The following is a 19343-nucleotide window of genomic DNA, read 5'->3' as shown; positions in this document are numbered from 1 at the left end:
ACCGGCATTTCTTGTTTCTTAATGGCATAAAAATAAGGGTGTGTCATAACCCAACGTTATCTGAGATTTGATGACATATAACACAATTCCACTCAATCGTCACAACATCTCTGAGGGAATTCCATCAGCTCCACATCGTACACGAGGACAATGACAAGGCCAAAACACTCAGTGGGAAAGCGGCAGGGCCAGACTCTGGGTTCAGGGGTGCTGAGAATAAGTCCCCCTTGCTTCCCTGGCTACCACATTGTTTTGCCTCAAGGAGGCTGACTTTTAATTCTTGAAAACAGCCTAACCTAAGTACTGTGAACCAAAGTCCATCGTTGCTGATTAAAAGTTCATACTTCTGGGACTCTCCTCCAAACTCCCCAAGTGGATATTAGTTTTTTCCTCTTTTTTCACCCACAATTTTTTATGATCACATACCATCTATTTATTGTACAATGTGATCACAACTGCCTGAAGGCCAGCTCAATTATCTGATTCACAAAACTGTCTTCTGTGAGTCACCAGGTAGGCATGAAAAGCCAGACTCCTGCTAAAAATAGCTAGTTACGAGTTTTGCCCTACCTCAATAATGATAACGTACTTATTTCTGCTAAGACACTGCAGGGGTGTCTGCTCCCCAGTACTCAGATTTCTTCCATTTACGTGAGGTCTATTCAACTGCAGTGTCCACCAGAGCCACGGAAAGGCCTCTACAAATTACTGCTCAAGAGGAAATGTTTGCAGCTGTACCACTTTTAAAAAGTACTTTATTTACTGAATTTTTAATTAGTCCAAAGAATTGTGCTAAAAACAAAACAAAACAAAAAAAACCTCTACATACCAACGAAGGAAACACTTCCATAAAATGAAGAAATCAAACCAACCTGTGACAGGCTGGAAGGTGAGGTGGGTTTGCACAAACCACAGAGAGGAAGTAAATTCTGGTTGTGGGGAACTACGACTAAAATCCCCGAGCCCCAGCGGTTCAAACTACAAACTGAGCCCCGGAAGGTTCCTGATTGCAACTGCTGTATTAGGAAACTACGAAGAAAGATGGCTTTCCTTCAATAGTCCAGGCCTGCAGCGTTCAGAAATGCATAAAGCAAACCGATATCCTACTACAGCAAATCGATAACCACAGGAGTGTCTCCCCACTTTTAGGCTAGGCTGCTTTCCCAATCACAAACCGAGAACAAGGATAATTAGAGGTTTGGAGTAGTATGCTTCCTCAAGACACTGATTAAAAAAATAATTGGCATCTCTAAAGCACGTTCTGTGAGTTATCCTTGTACAGTTTTTGGACCATTTTAATAGATATCTGGTCCTTGATTTAATAAAGCAGAAAACCTGAGAAGCTCTAAGAAGTAGGTACACATTATCTGTTTTATAGACAGGTAATTTGGAGAATGCAATTTCTCGGCAATGGCTACGAGGTAAGTCAGGAGGATTACCTGATTATTAATTCAACTATTATAAATCCCTGCCCAGAACCTCGATCAGAACTTGAACACACATGTAATTAATGGAAGAGTTACTTGTGACTCCATTTTTGGATTAAATAAAAAAATGTTTAAGGTCCACAGATAAAAACAAGTGATGATACGTGCAAATCCATTAGGGACTGAAAATGCTGATATTTTAATTTTGTTATTCCTTCTTCAGGCACTAGCTGACACACTTTTACAGAGAAATTTCCTCGTTATTTACTAGTTTGCTTATCCAGAGGTAAATTCAAACCCTCTAATCCCAGGACTGGTTCCTTTGGCCACCACTCCCCATTCTGAGGCTATGTAAGAATGGTGTTTACATTTTTAAATAGTTGTTAAAGAAAAAAAAAAAAGAGTATTTCATGAATGTGACATTTTAGACCAATAGCTAAATGCAAAGAGAGACAACAACCAGATATTATGCGCCTTCTGATAGGAAAATACCAGCCTATATCCGACCAACCCTCTAGACCTAAATACCAATTTATAGGAAATAAAGAGAATCATGGAACATACACACAATACCACCACCAGAATTTAATCAGCGAAGCAAGGGTACAAGAAACGCTAAAGAGAAAGAACTGTGTTGAGAGAGACGGTGAAGAGACCGAAAGAGATTTGAAAAGACGTAGCAACCAACTGCACTGTATGGGTGACATCTGAATCATGATTCACGCTCAAAAAAATCATGACACTCGAGACAACTGGAAATGTGAACACTGGTAATTGACCATATTAAGGAAGTATGACTCATTTCTCCTAGGAGTGATAATAATAATGTGATTATGTTTTTAAAAGGAGTCCTTACCTTTTACAGATAGTGACCTGGTTAAAGATGTCCGGAACTTGCTTCCAAACAGGAACAGTACGAGGGGAGTGAAAGCGATGGGGGTAGCATGGAAAAGACAGCCAGGAGCCTGAGTGAAAGCCCTGGGGAAGTCAGTATGGCAATGTCTGTCTAGTCTTGCACAGATCTGTATGTCTGAAGTCTTCCATTTATTAAGCAATTTCTTCACATCCACTGAAATACGAAGTTTACGCAGAGGGGCGAACTAGATACAACGCCCCTAGATACAACAGCTTGCAATCTGTACTCCTGTGTATCAGCTTGCTAGAGCTGCTGTAACAAAGTATCACAAACTAGGGGGCTTAACCAATCCTGGAGGCTACAAGTGCAACATCAAGGTGCCAGCAGGTCTGGTCCCTCCTGTGGGCTGTGTGGAAGGATGCGCTCAGGCCACTCTCCTGCCTTCTGGGAGACGGCCGTCTTCCCCCTGCATCTCCTCCCATGGTCTTCCCTCTGGATCCGTCCCCGTGTCCAAATTTCCCTTCTTTATAAAGACGCGGTCATGTGGGATTAGGGCCTAATAACCTAATTTTAACTCGATTACCTCTGTAAAAGCCCGATCCCCAAATAGGGTCACACTGAGGTAACGGGGGTTAGGATGTCAACATATGAATTTGAGTCGGGGTGGGGAGGGGGGAATACAATTCAAAACCAATTCTATGATGCACGTTTGAATGAAAACAAGAAAAAAACAAAAACCAACAGCTCAGAACAGCGTGTACACAATGCTACCCCTGGGGAACAGTGGTCACCAACAGGGAAGGAAACCGGGTGGCTGGGGGACGAGGAGGCGCCCTTATGTCCCTTTACATTCTTGAATTTTGTACTGGGTTTTCCCAGTTTTCTGTAGCCTGCCGTCCAAACTCCTTAACAGGCCCCAATACCACTCATGGTCGGCGACCACCTGCCCTCCACACTGGGCTCTCATCACCTCTAACTCCCTCCCTGCACCTTGTTTCATCTGCCATGAGCCTCTCCCAGTCCTTCCAGGCAGGCCCTCTGCCCCTTTGGAGTCTGCAAATTCACATTCTCCCGGACCAGGAAGCTCCCGCACTGACAGCACGGACAGCCTCCCTCCACTGGTTCATCGTCACCACTCAGATCTCAACTTGGAAACCGCCCCAAGGCCCCACGGGTTAGAATGCCCGCCTCTGGAGCCCCCAGCACGCTGTTCGGTCCACCGCAGGGTTTATCACACTGTGTATTTTAAATGCCCAAACGTCCTCCCCGCGAGACCGCAAGCTAAACGGGGTCAGTGACCAGGACTGGACACTCCAGCAAGGACTCCAGGGCCCAGGACAGAGAGCCTGGCACTCAGTCAGAAGGGGGAGGGGGTGGGAGTCAGAAAGATGGCAACTGAGGGGCCGGAGAAAAGGAGGGAAGACGGAGAGAGAAATCCACAATTCGTCTACTGGTTACCAGAAGAAACATGCTTTCAGGGTCAAACAAGGAAGATTATGAAAGCAGCATTCCTCCGACAATTTTATGCTCTTATCTGGCAAAGATTTTCCTCCCATTACTAGTCACACTCCAACTGACACCGACACCGTGTTGGGGTGGTTCTGACCCTTCCCACTATTAATAGTTTACCACTTACTGCCCAGGTCACAGAGAACTCCCACATGCTTTATTTACCCGTTTTGCAACTCATGTTTAGGAGTATAACTATTTTCTTTAAGGAGTAAGTTTTCTCAAAAAGTGGATTTCCCCCTACTTACATTCTCCTGTGATAATGAGTATTTATTCACACCTGTGCCCTCCACACAGTTCATTTTGCTGGAAGCTGTCCGAGCAGAGTCACTCTGCCAGCAAGACAGGAATTGAAAGGTGCCCTCTCCTCCCTCCACAGGAGCCCCCGGGGAGGTGCTGGCCTGGCGGTGGGGGGGTGGGGGAGGTGGGGAGCCCAGCACATGAGCAGGGCTCCACTCCCAAACTGGTGAGAGAAGGAGGAAAAGAAAAAAAAAAAAAAAAAAAGGAATCCTGACAGATGCCTTCTAAGATAGGACACTAAATTTGCTTTTGGGGTGCCTGGGTGGCTCAGTCGGTTGAGCGTCCGACTTCGGCTCAGGTCACGATCTCACGGTCCGTGAGTTTGAGCCTCGAGTTGGGCTCTGTGCTGACAGCTCGGAGCCTGGAGACTGCTTTGGATTCTGTGTCTCCCTCTCTCTCTGCCCCTTCCCCGCTCATGCTCTGTCTCTCTCTCTCTCTCTCTCTCTCTCCTTCAAAAATAAATAAAAACATTTTTAAAAAATTAAAAAAAAAAAATTTGCTTTAGTCTCAACACTGTGTATTCATGTGCCCAGGCCACCATTACAAGCCACCGCACCCCCGGCGATTTAAACAACAGAAATCCACGGTCTCACGGTTCTGGAGGCTGCAAGTCCAAGATCAAGATGTGGCAGGGTTGGTCTCTTTTGAGGCCTTTCTCCTTGGCCTGCAGATGACAGCTGCCTTCTCTGTGCCTTCACGTGGTCTTTCTGTTTGTGCACCCTTGGTACCTCTGCCTGTGTTCAAATTTCCTCCTCTTATGAGGACACCAGTTGTCCTGGATTAGCAACTAAGGAGCTAATGGCCTCGTTTTAACCTATTCACTTCTTTAAAGACTTGACCTCCAAACACCATCACCTTCCGAGGGACTGGAGGTGGGCTGGGTTTGAACCAGGACTCAACGTGGCCCATAACGCTGTACGTTTACTAATTTAGGAATAGCATCCCCAATGGCAGGGGACCCATCTTGGGAGGCACATGCTGCCTTCCTCCCTGGGTCCCAGGACCGGGGAAGCAAGCGCCGCATGTGTATGTCACTGTGCTGTTTTCTCTTTCCTCTACCCTCTGGCCTCTGGAAATTCACGAGAGATTTTAGCGGCTACTTAACAATGAAAACCGCTGGCCACTGGGCTGACTAGACAAAGGGACCTCAGTACAACTCAGGGAAGCTAAGGACCAGCCACCTTCCAGACTGGTCCTGACACAAAGTCCACTTCTAAACACATAGTTTTGGCTTTTTTTTTTTTTTTCCTTTTTTCTGTAAGGGTAGGACCAATAATTGGACCTTGTCCAGTATTCTGACAAGTAGCTTCACATCCTGGAGACCTAGGAAAATGAACCATCATCATACCACTTGGGGGAAAAAATTCAGACGATCACCGCAGATCACGTATTTCTACTTAACGCCTCAAAATGACAAACCCATCTATCATAAAGGTTTCCTTGCACAGAATCTTGAGTCACTAAATGTTTTCCTTGCCTCCTGGTATAACACTACATCTATTTATAATAACATTAAATAATCTAGAACCTCCCTAATGTAATCTAATATTAGGAGAAAACAAACCATAGCGCTAAATACACTCAACCACACAGAACAGTAAAGAGTGCATTGATCTAGTTGATGAATCAGAAATTCCACAAAGACCCCGAAGCCAGAATATCAACAGCCTAGAAAAACATATCGTGCTGTGTCCTAATCACAGTGAAGTGTTCTTTTTGTTCGAAGATGATTTTCAAGGTCAGCCAACCCAACCGTTCTCTCGCACTTGCAGAAAGGTTACATAATTTGAGTGCTGACTGAATACCTGTGAACATGATCATTTTATGTGACATTGCTGTTTCTCTTTGCCTATTCCATCAGACGGTTATCAAAGATTTATTCCATTCCAATTTTTTTTTAATTTTTTTTTTAATGTTTATTCATTTTAGAGACAGAGAGAGACAGAGCATGAATGGGGGAAGGTCAGAGAGAGAGGGAGACACAGAATCTGAAACAGGCCCCAGGCTCTGAGCTGTCAGCACAGAGCCCGACACGGGGCTCGAACTCATGGACCGCGAGATCGTGACCTGAGCCGAAGTCGGTCGCCCAACTGACTGAGCCACCCAGGTGCCCCAATTCCATTCCAATTTTAAAAACACAATGGGGCGCCTGGGTGGCGCAGTCGGTTAAGCGTCCGACTTCAGCCAGGTCACGATCTCGCGGTCCGTGAGTTCGAGCCCTGCGTCGGGCTCTGGGCTGACGGCTCGGAGCCTGGAGCCTGTTTCCGATTCTGTGTCTCCCTCTCTCTCTGCCCCTCCCCCGTTCATGCTCTGTCTCTCTCTGTCCCAAAAATAAATAAAAACGTTGAAAAAAAAAAATTTAAAAACACTAACTAGGATGGAGACTACCACAGAAGAGCTAATCTAACATGGTAACAGCCCGGCCAAAGCAATGTCAGGTTTACAGAACTCTGTCAGACTACAGTGCTCCTATCCCCAGGGAAAAAATGGGAGGGATGATATTTTATGAACTACAATCTTAACTAAGTTGATGGCACAGTTCGGTCGTGGAGCAATCCACAGTGCTCAGATGTCTGTAACAGCACTGAATCAGGATCTTTCTGCAGTCCAGGAAGGCAGCTCAGGAACAGGCAGCATCTGGTTCCACAAGTAGAAACTCAAGGCCAGCTTCCCAGGGCTTCTTCCCCCATAAGTGGTCACTTCAGCGTACCACTAATATCCAGGGGAAAGAACATTGTGTCTTTCCATAGGCCTTCCCTCTGAAATCTGTAGAAATGCACAGGTAGTCAATGGCAGTACTGGATTCGCAGCACTCAGCCAATACAATTTCTGCACGATAGGATCCACGGACGGGAGAGAACCCTAAACACCCTAGAAAAACACGTCTACCTTTTTCTTTAAGTTTTCCTATAGGACTTTGATATAGAGTCTATGGTCTCAGAAACTTTCTAGCTTCCTATGGTCTCAGTGAAATTCTTGCTAATATGATTGAATTGTATTCTTACTTAGGCAATGTGTCTTTCTTTCTCTTACTTTCTCTCTTCCCTTCTGTATGTATGTATGTATGTATTTAGAGACCACAAGTGGGGGAGAGGGACAGAGGGAGAATGAATTTAAATAAACTTAGGGGCACCTGGGTGGCTCAGTCGGTTAAGCGTCCGACTTCGGCTCAGGTCATGATCTCGTGGTCCATGAGTTCGAGCCCCACATCGGGGTCTGTTCTGACAGCTCAGAGCCTGGAGCCTGGTTTGGATTCTGTGTCTCCCACTCTCTCTGACCCTCCCCATTCATTCTCTGTCTCAAAAATAAATAAACGTTAAAAAAATTTTTTAAAACAAAAATATTTTTAAGCCAAAAATATTTTTATCACCTTTAATTAAACAGTACAACTTCATTTCATAGGTGGAAACTAAATTGTTATTCTTACAAATTGTTTTTTAAAAAGTTAAACACGAATGTGGATACTGAGCCTCATTATATACAAGTCAGAACTTGAGTTTCCTAATTTTCAATAAGGAATTATCTTCAGTAGTTCAAGGATCTTCTATACAACAACTATGGTTATTAAGTTTCATCTCCGCATTTTCAGACAGCGAACAGAAATGGATATCCAGAGGAGAAACGATCGGAAATAGTCTCTGCATGCACACCACACAAAGCAGTGTTCCAAGGGTACAAAGTAGAGCACTTGGTGAACAGGGTGGTCTGGCGGGTAGGGTCCCTCATCAGGATTAGGTCTGCCACTGAGTGGCTGCTGGGACTGAACTCACCACACGGAATGGCCCTGAGCCTCAGCGCCTTCACCTGTAAAGTGGCCGGTCAGCTTTAAAATTCTCTGTACGAGGATTGATCATTCTAAAATTGTATGAGTCTACCAAGTGCCTGTATGGTTAATACTGGAAATCAGATCTTTTATTAAAGTTAACTGTACTTTTCTTAAAGAAAATGAAGTTCAATTACAGGTTTCGGGACCGTACCCAGGCAGCAGGCTTCTGATGCAGCAGTCCTGGGGGACTATTTTGGTTAAGTTTGTTGTTTTTCAGTGTCTCACTAGCAATCAGTGTCCTGGTGTTGCGTTTTAATAATAGTCTGAAGTCAGAGTCAAGTGGGGTTCTGCGCTGTGACGGGCAGGCTGCATCCTTGGAAAGTAACCGTTGCTGCTGACACAGAACCATCCTATATAGGCACACTGCCAGGTGGAACCAGGAAGAGGCATTTTTTTTTCCTTGTGAAAGGAACACAGGCTGAATTTACCGGGGATTTGGGGAAGAAACTGCAACATGAAAAATACTTCAAACTTAGTGGCTTATCTGAGAGGCAACCAATAGGCCACAAGACTGGTTTTGCAATAAAAAGCTGAAACTACAAAATTTTACAATTGCTCACTGGTTAAAGTAGCAATTGTAAATGTGCAAAATGATTGCACAACTCATCCTCCTCTACCTTCTAAGTCCAAGATGCCTTAGAGATTTACTTCCTATAATTAAAGGTTGCAATGTTATCATGTCAAACCCAAGTCTCCCATGCACTAGAGCAAGCAAGAGAAAAGGCCGTTTTCGGGATGGACTTTAAACATGGGCCTCAAGAAGGAAAAAAAACCATGAGCCTTTAAAAAATTAAATAATAGTGTTTTCACTATGGGATAACAGCAGCTTCCCTCCCAAAAATCACTATGGCGGGGGTGCCTGGGCGGCTCAGTCGGTTAAGCATCCGGCTCTTGATTTCAGCTCAGGTCACTATCTCACAGTTCATGAGATCGAGCCCCACGTTGGGCTCCAGGCTGAGTGTGGAGCCTGCTTGGGATTCTCTCTCTCCCTCTGCCCCTACCCTGCTCTCTCTCAAAATAAATAAACTTAAAAAAAAAAATCACTATGGTAGATGTCTGTAACTAAATTCTTTTCTCCCATCCAAGGCATACACGTGTTGCCAAAAACAAGTCCTGAATTATCTGCACTAGTATGTGAGCCTAGGATGTTCTTAATCAAACTGCACCCATTATACAATCATTACAATGTAGCAGTTTCAGAGATTAAACAGCGTACTTTCTTTAGCTCATCATAAGACTATTCTGTACATGCCAATACATCCACAGCAAATATACAAAAATATATCAACGGGCTTAAAAAAAAGTACTTGTGGGAAGATATGAAATAGGCTACAAATCCCAGGCTATTCTAAAATAAGCCAGCTTAGAAAAATAAACTTTTTGAAAGCAAGACGTTAATGACATGACATTATCCTGGAAAGAAACAGCCCTGTGAGTTACTGAATAGGTCATGAATCCGGGGCGCTCACACTGCCGTGTGCACGTCTCACCTGGGGAATCAGGAATGTCCCTGCGTTACGCCTGCTCTCGCTTCATTTCCTTGCTAATCTGAGCTCGGGCGGGAAGAACCCTGGGCAGTCCAGGGCTGGCATGTTTACACCACGAGGCTCTCGGCTCACAACACTGGCATCTGACTGTCAGGCTTCCAGCTCGCAGTTTTTACTCATTATTTATACAAGATATTTATAAAATGTAAAGAGGCTATTATTTATACTGACTTCCAGAGAGGGACTGAAATTAAAAAAAAAAAAAAAGCCATTTAGAGCTGTGACTGTGTTCTGCCCTGCAGTGTTTAAATTCCTTTGTGGTTATCGCATACCTACTTTTCACAGGAAGCTTCTTCAGAACAATATTCATGTGCTGTGGTCAGGAGCAGAAGTCTCTTCAGAATTCGGGTGTTGACATTAATTTTTAAAATTTAAATTGTTCTTCCTTCCTTGAGTCTCACTAGTCACCCAAGCCAACAGATTTCCATCAAATAAGTGATTGGCTCGGCGGGTTGAGTGTCCAACTCTTGATTTTGGCTCGGGCTGTGATCTCGAGGTTCATGAGACTGAGCCCCACATCAGGCTCTATACTGACAGCGCAGAGCCTATTTGGGATTCTCTCTCCCCCCGCCCCCGCCCCTCCCCTGCTCATGTGGAGACTGGAAGAAAAAGGAACTTCAAAGTGGAGAAAGTTGACAACAGGTGATCACAGTCAGGTGGTGAAGTGACCGGTCATGCTGAAAGCATGTACCCTTGACAGGACGTGATTAGAACGGCACTTTATCTCTGTGGTCTTCCTCCCAAAAACAGCTGACCCCAGTCTAACCAACGAGAAAAACATCAAACTCCTCAAGAACTGTCAAGATCACTGAAACAGCGGAACATACCAAAGAAGCCCGAGGAGACAGGACATTAAATGGAATGTGGTATCCCGAACCGAAAAGGGGCATCAGGGAAACGCTACAGAAACATGAGCAAAGTATGGACTTCAGTTGATACTAATGAATTATTAGTAGTGGCTCCTTAGCTGTGACAAGTGTACCACACTGATGTAAGACGTTACCAAGAGGGAAAACCCTGCCTATGCAGGAACTCTTTGTACTATCTTTGCAACTTTTCTGTAAAACTAAAATTGTTCTAGGGGCGCCTGGGTGGCTCAGTGTGTTGAGCATCCAACTTCGGCTGAGATCACTATCCCGTGGCTCGGGAGTTCGAGCCCCACATCAGGCTTGCTGCTGTCAGCACAGAGCCCCCTGGGACCCTTTCTCCCTCTCTCTCTGTGCCTCCCCCACTTGCGCTCTCTCAAAAATAAATAAAAAAAGTCTTAAAATATACTAAAAAAATAAAATTGTTCTAAAAGATAAGGTTTATTATTAAAAATAAGGCCACTAGGGGCGCCTGGGTGGCGCAGTCGGTTAAGCGTCCGACTTCAGCCAGGTCACGATCTCGCGCTCCGTGAGTTCGAGCCCCGCGTCGGGCTCTGGGCTGATGGCTCAGAGCCTGGAGCCTGTTTCTGATTCTGTGTCTCCCTCTCTCTCTGCCCCTCCCCCGTTCATGCTCTGTCTCTCTCTGTCCCAAAAAAATAAATAAACGTTAAAAAAAAATTAAAAAAAAAAAAAAATAAGGCCACTATAAATGGCCTTGTTCCAGGCAACGGGCTGTGGGCTGTGGCCGGATGAAAAGCAAAGTTTGCGGGAGCGTGAGAGGCTCTAGGCTGACATGTTCTCCTTCTGGCTCCCACACTCTCTGGAGTACTGGTCTGCAAGCTTCGTTCCCCAGCACCGTCTTCACCAACCTCACACACAACCTTTGAGCGTCCACGGCCTGTGATCGTGCAGATACTAGAAACACCGAGGATGCAGGACACAGTCCTTGCAGTCCTGGTAAAGAGACGGGACTTGAAGAAACAGGTGGCAGCTGCTAAATGCAAATGGGAGACTGGGACAGGCAACCCAAACCTTTTCCGATCACAGAGCCCGTTGGTGAAGTTTCTTCACATTCCTTCCACTTCATGGGCATTGATTCACAAACCATAAAACGTGTTAGTGTACCAATATACTCTGTACCTTTAAAAGTCACGTAAGTCAACATTTTTAAAGGATGAAACGAAAACTAAAGGCTGAAGCTCCAAAGTTTCCGTCCCGCACCCCATGGAACATCATGTCCCACAAGTAAACGCTTCTAGTGGGAGGTCACTGGTGGAAGAAAGCTCTGGGGTCTGGGCGAGGTCTTGGTAGGGCACTGGGGCTGCCAAGAGGTGAAAAGAACTGAAAGAAAAAGACGGCAGCACACAGAGGTGCTAGGAAGAGCCAGCCTACCGCAGACAGAATATATATGGTGAGCTGGGAGAGAGGAATTCGCACAGAATAACCTGCAAACGAAAGCAGACTAACTTAGCTCTTAAAGTGCCATGAAAGCCAGAGCGTGAGGACAGGCAGGGACCGCCGATGCCCCGCCAGGCGCATGACCTTTCCTGACCGACGCTTCCCAAACTGGGGTCAGATGCTGCAGGCCAGGGGCTACCCTAGCCACACCACAGCACAGGGTTTCAGCACACCTGAAATCGATGGTAATTTAAGCCTTTTCCACAAACATACTACACAGTGAAATGCAAAATCCGCCAAATTGTCAAAAACAAAAGGTGTCACCACCATGCCCCAAGCCCCAGGAGGGTGGAAGTGTACAAAGTCACTCTTTGCCGTCGGGGGGGGGGGGGGGGGTGACTGCAGAGCACTGGTCTGGATGAGGATGAGCCCAGGGAGACCTTGAGAGGTGAGGCACTCCCCACGTTGTGGTTTTGGGCACCTGGCGCATTTGGTGTTAACAATTCTAATTTCTCCCATTTGAATCACAATAAAGTCAAATGAAATTTGGAATCTCTGCCTTATACTAACCATTGGGGGAAAAAACACCTTTTTAAAAAAATACTGAGGTTATTTTTCTGATAGGCCTGTTCTTTGTGGCAAATAACTGTAATGCCGAGGCATGGTTCCAAATTAGTCACTTGTTAACAATTTAAAAATACTTCACTCCAATATTTTGCTGTGACACGCTGATTTTACCATATTTCCTCAGCTTTCTCTTACAGCGTCTTCATATGAAGATTTACAGAAAAGTTGAGAATCTAATCTAAAAAAGACCCTAGATGTAGCAATCTGTTTTAGACCAGGAGTGTCTGTACAACTTTTCCTCTAATCTTTCCTTCCTCGTCCCTGAGTAATAAATAAACCTTTTAAGGGGCACCTTGGCTGGCTCAGTTGAGGGAGTGTGAAGCTCTGGGTCTCAGGGTCATGGGCTTGAGCCCCACGTTAGGTGCGGATTCCTTTAATAAACTTTAAAAAAATAAAATAAACTTTTTTAAGAAGAGTAAAACACAGCTAGAAGGCTACAAAAATACAGGGTGCCCAGATGGCTCAGTCAGGTAAGCACCTGACTTCAGCTCAGGTCGTGATCTCCCGGTTTGTGAGTTCAAGCCTCGAATCATGCTGACTGTGCAGAGCCTGCTTGGGATTCTCTCTCTCTCTCTCTCTCTCTCTCTCCGTCTTCTCTCTCTCTTGAAATAAATAAACTTAAAAAAAAAAAAGGCTACAAAAATACATGATTTTAAAAGACAGAGAGGAAGCAAGTCACAGTCATCTCTCCAAATGACATTGTCTAAGGGAAGGTCTCAGCCCTGTGGTGGTTCCACCACAGCCCAGCTTAACGGGCTGTCTTCAGGGACGCTTTGTGGGAGTATACATTTTGTTTGGGATCAACTCAACCTCCACTGCCTGCAGTTCCTTTAAGTACATTAAAACCAGAAACTGTTCACGTGCAAGAGCTTTAATTATCTTGACATTTAAAAACGGGTTTATTACATAAAAGTGGGCTAATCCAGATCATCTTAAATAAGTCAGACTTCTCTGTAAAGGATCTCTTCCTCACCCATCACACAGCAAATTATTTTAAGTAACAAAGGTTTTTAAATTCAGTAAATTCTGGGCATGCCATAAGCAGCTACCACTTTGAGTTCCTTCTTGGAACCATACCACTCACCATTAGCTGATGCCACAGTAACCCACCAATTTTACAGGGAAATCTGAAGCAATGAAGACACCTAACGTGGCCGACATGGCGCACCAGCATGATGCGACCTCACCCTCCCCAAACCCGTTAGGTAAATATCATCATCCCTTTATTTTTTAATTTTTAAAAAATGTTTATTTATTTATTTGGGGGGGGGGAGAGAGAGAGAGAGTGAGAGAGAGAGAATGAGAGAGAGAGAGAGAGAATGAGAGAGAGAGAGAGAGAGAGAGAGAGAGAGAGAGAATCCCAAGCAGCCTCCGCACTGTCAGCACAGAGCCCAACGCAGGGCTCAATCTCACAAACCATGAGGCCATGACCTGAGCCGAAATCAGGAGTCAGGCGCTTAACCAACTGAGCCACCCAGGCACCCCTTAATTTTATTTTACAGAGAGCGCGCACGCGTGAGTTGGTGAAAGGGGCAGAGGGAAATGGAAAGAGAGAGAAAAAAATCTCAAGCAGGCTCCACACTCAGTGCAAAGCCTGATGCAGGGCTCAATCCCATGACTCTGGGATCAATCATGACCGGAGCCAAAATCAAGAGTCGGACGCTCAACCGAGGCACCCAGGTGCCCTTCATCATTTTTTTTTTGAGTTGAGTTTTGAGAAGCTTGGAGAGGTCAAGTAACTGGCCCAAGGTCTCAATGCTATTGAAGCGGCAAAGGAAGGCCTCCCACCCAGACTACCTCCCAAAGTCCAAGTTCTGTCCGTAACACCCGCTCCTCCTGTGACTGGTTCACGACTTACACTCTCAACAGGACTGAAAGGTTGGATTCTTTTTATACGTCCATCTATAAGGACTTTTTTGAGGACTCACTTGTTTGCTTCAGAACCCTGGCCACCCCTTACATTTCATTTATGTTACAAATCTTTTTTATTACATGTACAGCTGTTATCTGACACAGCAGACCCAAGGACTCTCTAAATTTCAAGACAATTGCATGAACAGTCAGCACGTTGATATCAGCAAAACTGTAGAGATTTGATAACTTCAATGCTCATCAGCTACAAAACTGTTGGACAGACTTCCTATTACTGTGCAAATGAACATACTTAGTTACCCCAAAAATACCACCAACTGAGAGCAAATACCAACACTCCCAACCTAAATGAAATCTTGAGCCTCACAGCCATAAATCCTGAGATAATCAGCACGAAAAGCCTGTTGAAAATAATTTTTATTTCTCAGATGCCATTGAAATAAACACAAAAACTCACACTTAGAATTTACTTTAGAAAGCACTTCCTTTACTGCAGAATCTTTCTCAAGATCCAAGGCTGTTTGTTTAATCTAAAATGAGAGCCCCGGTTTCACTAGCTGCTGTTTAATAAGTAGCTGAGTCCCACTGGCTTCACAGACTTGCGTGAGCTCCTTTATCTGGAACTGCTAACAGCTTCCTCTGTACTCTGTGACCTAATATGCCACAGGACAACAGAAGTGGGCTTCCCGGTCTAACCACTATCCTGGTATTAATAACAAACAGGGGACTTAGGGGAATGCATACAAATATACTATCTCTTTCTATGATGTGACTGAGAATCTCACAAAAGGTACATAAGTGTTTTCTAAGACAAGAATGACCTCGTCACTAGGAATGGAGAAAAGAATTTCTCAACTGAAACCTTAGTCTGGTCGTTTAACGGTGTGTGAAAACAGTGGACTTTCTCCCTTTATGTAAGCTTTCCAGTGAGGACGGACACGATCTCCGTCTACACAGCCAGCAAGGGCCCTTGCAGAAATACACATTCTCAGGAAAAGGCTCCCAAAGAGGGCAGGAGCGACTCCCAGAGCAATAAAGACAGGCCCAAAATAAAGATCAAGCATTAAATGCTTTTCTTGTACACCTGAAACTAATATAACACTGTATATCAACCAACTGAAAGAAAGAAAGAAAGAAAGAAAGAGAGAGAGAGAGAGAGAGAGAGAGAGAGAAAGAAAGAAAGAAAGAAAGAAAGAAAGAAAGAAAGAAAGAAAGAGGGGTGCCTGGGTGGCTCAGTCGGCTGAGTGTCCAACTTCGGCTCAGGTCATGATCACACGGTTCGTGAGTTCGGGCCCCGCGTTGGGCTCTGTGTGAACAGCTCAGACCCTGGAGCCTGCTTCAGATTCTGTGTCTCCCTCTCTCTCTGCCCCTCCCCCACTTGTGCTCTGTCTCTCTCTCTCTCTCTCTCTCTCTCTGCCTCTCAAAAATAAAAAAAAAATAATTAAAAAAATTTTTTAAATATATTTAAAAAAAGAAAGAAAGAGGCTTCTTGCCTGATAGGCAAAGGCAATCCACGTATTTACAAAGCTTAATTATGACTGAATGGGTAAATACCCTTTTCAACTTCCGAAACCTAGAAATGAATTTTGGATGAATTTTGGCTGAATTTTAGTTAACTGCCTCATCTCTTTCCCCCCATGCAAATGGGCTGGCAAAGGAAAACATTCAAGTATTTTTTCCAACCTATTTTTGATAAGCCACGCTTTCTCCAAGGCACTATCAAGCAGTTTGGAATTTAAGTGGAAAGAACAAAGCCGAGGAGGCAAAAGACTACATGCGAGGCATGTATCCTGAATTTGGAAATGGCCAGCCCTACTTCTGTGTGGAGCGCAGTCCCCACAGAATCAGAGGCCTGAGGGTTACAACGCTTCCAACATTTAACTGCTCTTTTAGCTCACATACATGTTCAAGACGGGCTCCTCTCTCTTAACCAGTGAGCTCACTTATCAGGATCAGCTCAAAGGTTTCTTTATTCTTCTTGGTCACACACATCTTCATCAAGAATCCGTCTCCATTACCAGGATTAATAATCTCTTTTGGATGGAAACACAAACCCACAAATCTATGTGTGACTGAGCACCTCTTCCACAGAATTTAACCCCAGGGACCTGTCACTCATATGCCACATGTCTAATTGTATTCCTTCTGAGCAACAGAATACGAAGGGAAAATCTGCAAAAGCTGCTGTAAGTCACCACGTATTTCTTTATGCTTTATTCATGCCAAAATTTGGTATTTCTATTTGTGGATGACTTTTCCTGATTGTCTTGTTTTACAATGCTCCCCCCAAAACCTCCAATATTCTGATCTGTACCTCCGTAAAAATGGAGGTGAAAGTGAAAGAACGGAGCAAAAATCATGTTAAGAGGTTTATAAGGAGGGGCACCTGGGTGGCTCAGTTGGTTAAGCATCGACTTCAGCTCAGGTCATGATCTGGTGGTTTGTGGGTTTGAGTCCTGCATCGGGCTCTGTGCTGACAGCTCGGAGCCCGGAGCTTGCTTCGGATTCTGTGTCTCCCTCTCTCTTTGCCCCTCCCATGCTTATGCTCTGTCTTTCTCTCTCAATAAATAAACGTTAAAAAAAATTTTCTTTTTAAGAAGAGGTTTATAAGGAGACACATTCCCATAGGTTCCCACATAGAGTCTGTTTTTCAAAATATATAAAAATTTAAGTGCAAAGTCATCTGGAAACTTCTTGAATCCCTTTCACATAAATACTCTTTACACACTATCCTACTCTGGTGCTAATTTTCAATTTCACCATCAGTTTCAATATCACCATCCACGTTCTTCTGTATTGTCTTTTACAACTTTGTCACTTTCTGTGACTCATACCTGGGCTGCATACACTTCTCATAACACTCACTTTTCTTGTCTATCAGATCAGAAAACAGAATTCACCTAACAAATATTTGATCTAAGGCAGTGGCAAAAATTTCGCGATACTTTACGTGGTACAATGATAACAGTTAATACCCAACTAAAGGGCACTCAATGACAGAACTTGGTGTAGCTCTGGAAACATTATTTATAACTTGCATAGTGGATGTGTTTGTCTTTACTGGGGAAGGGAACTTCCACATCGTGTACCCAGTTAACATCGTATTAAAATAACTCTTAACCTCAAGAGTATTCCGAAACACAAGACCTAAGGTGGGGAAGTGGAAAAATCACACAACTAGGGAAATCTCAGACATGGGTTTTAGATGTGGCTCCGCCTACAATTTAGCTGTGTCACCTTGGGTAGGTCATTTGACCCCCTCCCCCCCCCCCCAGGGCCTCAGTATCTTCAACTGAGAAACAAAGATATCAGGCTAAATTTTCTTTAAGGACTCTTTCAATTCCAAAATTTCATGAATCTATGAAATTTCAGTCTCTCCTTACTTCAAAGACAAGCACTAGATCTTAACCCAGATTTTTTTTTTCTGTAAAAAAAAAAAATGACTCAACTTGGGATGCTTTCCTCGGGTAAAGTTTTATCTGGGAAAATAAACCACAACTGAAGAGGATGTCGAGAAAATGGGGAGGAAAAAAAGAAAAAGAAAAGAAAACCACACACTGACGTAGCTAAAATAGAAACTTCAATCACCCTTGGGCCATTCTGTCAATAGTTACTCAAAGACTGCTACTCTAATCACTGGCTTCCTAAAATAGAAATATTTACAGAGTTGTTTCCTTTTCATTCCTTGAGATTCAATCCGAAAAAAAGCACAGCGTCTAAAATCAATTTACAACTTCAGAACAAGTTGCAGGGAGCGAATGAAACTCCGCACAGTTCGTTAAGTCATTTGCATTCAAGTACAATTAGGGCTAAGAAACGGTTCTTAATATAAGATGTGAGAAACGCACAGAAGGCAGGTGACATCTGAAAGGGAAGCAGAACTGCCAGATAGGGATGTAGGCTGAGGACCTCCGGGCAACAGGTTCAGAGCAGGTACCGCAGCCTACGCCGGGAGGGGTCGATCGCTGCCGCCCGGCTCGCCGCCCTCCCCGGGCCCAACCGCATCGCCTCGCCCCCGCTTCGGCCCTGGAGAGGCTGCCCGCTCCCCCACCCCACGCCCCTGCGGCAGAAACCTCCCTAATCGCTTGCTTCCCCGGGCCTCCCGCCCTGGCAGGCCCTCCGATTCCTCGGCGTCGCCGGACGGGGCCCGCCGCCTCCTCCCCTGCCACCGCCGTCGCAGCGGCCCCGCAGCCTGGGTTCCCGCAGCCGCGTCCCCGCAGCGGGCCCGCTCACCTGCACCTGTTTGCGGAAGTGGCGCGGCCCCGGCACTGCCGGCGGCCAGGAGCAGCGGCAGTAGCAGCAACGCCGGCGGCCCCGGCATCTCGCCCACTGCACGGCCCCCAGGGCCGGCTCTCGGGTCTCCTTCCGTCGGTCCGTCCGTCAGTCGGTCCTGCCTGCCTCAGCGGCACCCGCGCCAGCTGCTCCTGAGCACACGTCGCTTCGGCCAAACCTCAGCCCGGCTCCTAGTCCGCACCCGCCGCCCCGGCCACAGAAACACCATCCTTCCCGCCCGCCCGTCTGTGCCGCCGCCGCCGCCGCCGCCTCTCAACAGCAGCAACGGCAGCAGCCCTGCGGAGCCGCGGGCCAGGGCAGCCGCGCTCCTGCCGCCATGATGGGCTGCGTCATGTGACGTAGGGTGGGGGCGGGATGCCGTGACAAACAGCCCAGCCAGCCAATCGTCCGTTCCACACCGGCCCCAGAGGCCCCGCCCACCACCCTGAAAGAGGGAGGGTGGCCGCCGGTGCGCCCCCTGCAGACCGAGGAGTGCGTGGGCAGCAGGTAAGGCCGACAATTATTTTAAATTTTAAAATACAGGGAAGTATAAAGAAGACAATAAAAAGCATTCAGAATCCATCTCATTTTTTTTCAGTATTTTAAAACGAGCAAAACTAGGCCTGTTTTGTCTTCTGCCTTTTTTACTTGGCATAGCCGTTTTAGGCTCTTCTCTCCTTAGGTTGACCTATACATCTTAGCAGCCATCAAGAATACTTGGGCTTTTATTTCAGTCCAACAAGAATAGGATGGCTCTCCCCTCACACTCACTGACTCAGCTCCTGAGCTCAAGATGTTCCCTTCACCAAGAGTGCCCTTCCTGTCCTCTCTTGGCCACCTGGC

At 45.5% G+C, this 19343-nt stretch overlaps 1 protein-coding gene across 2 annotated transcripts in view; it reads right to left on the bottom strand.

Annotated features, from left to right (window-relative positions):
- LMTK2 (lemur tail kinase 2) overlaps window positions 1-18865 on the bottom strand; it is an 82075-nt gene extending 63210 nt beyond the window's left edge. Inside the window, exon 1 of one of the 2 annotated variants that reach the window (XM_086691956.1) lies at window positions 18462-18865. In XM_086691956.1, coding sequence (XP_086548082.1) covers window positions 18462-18549 — 88 coding nt within the window. In that variant the 5' untranslated portion in view covers window positions 18550-18865. The remainder of the gene's footprint in view (window positions 1-18461) is intronic. The other variant, XM_086691957.1, reaches the window with a different exon arrangement.
- Window positions 18866-19343: the final 478 nt, after the last annotated feature.

Source organism: Puma concolor, chromosome E3 (assembly GCF_028749965.1).
Source record: "Puma concolor isolate L17-30 chromosome E3, mPumCon1.1.hap2, whole genome shotgun sequence".
In the NCBI taxonomy this organism is placed as follows: Eukaryota; Metazoa; Chordata; class Mammalia; order Carnivora; family Felidae; genus Puma; species Puma concolor.
Note: the sequence above shows the minus strand (reverse complement) of the source record. Positions and strands in the feature narration are given on the sequence as shown.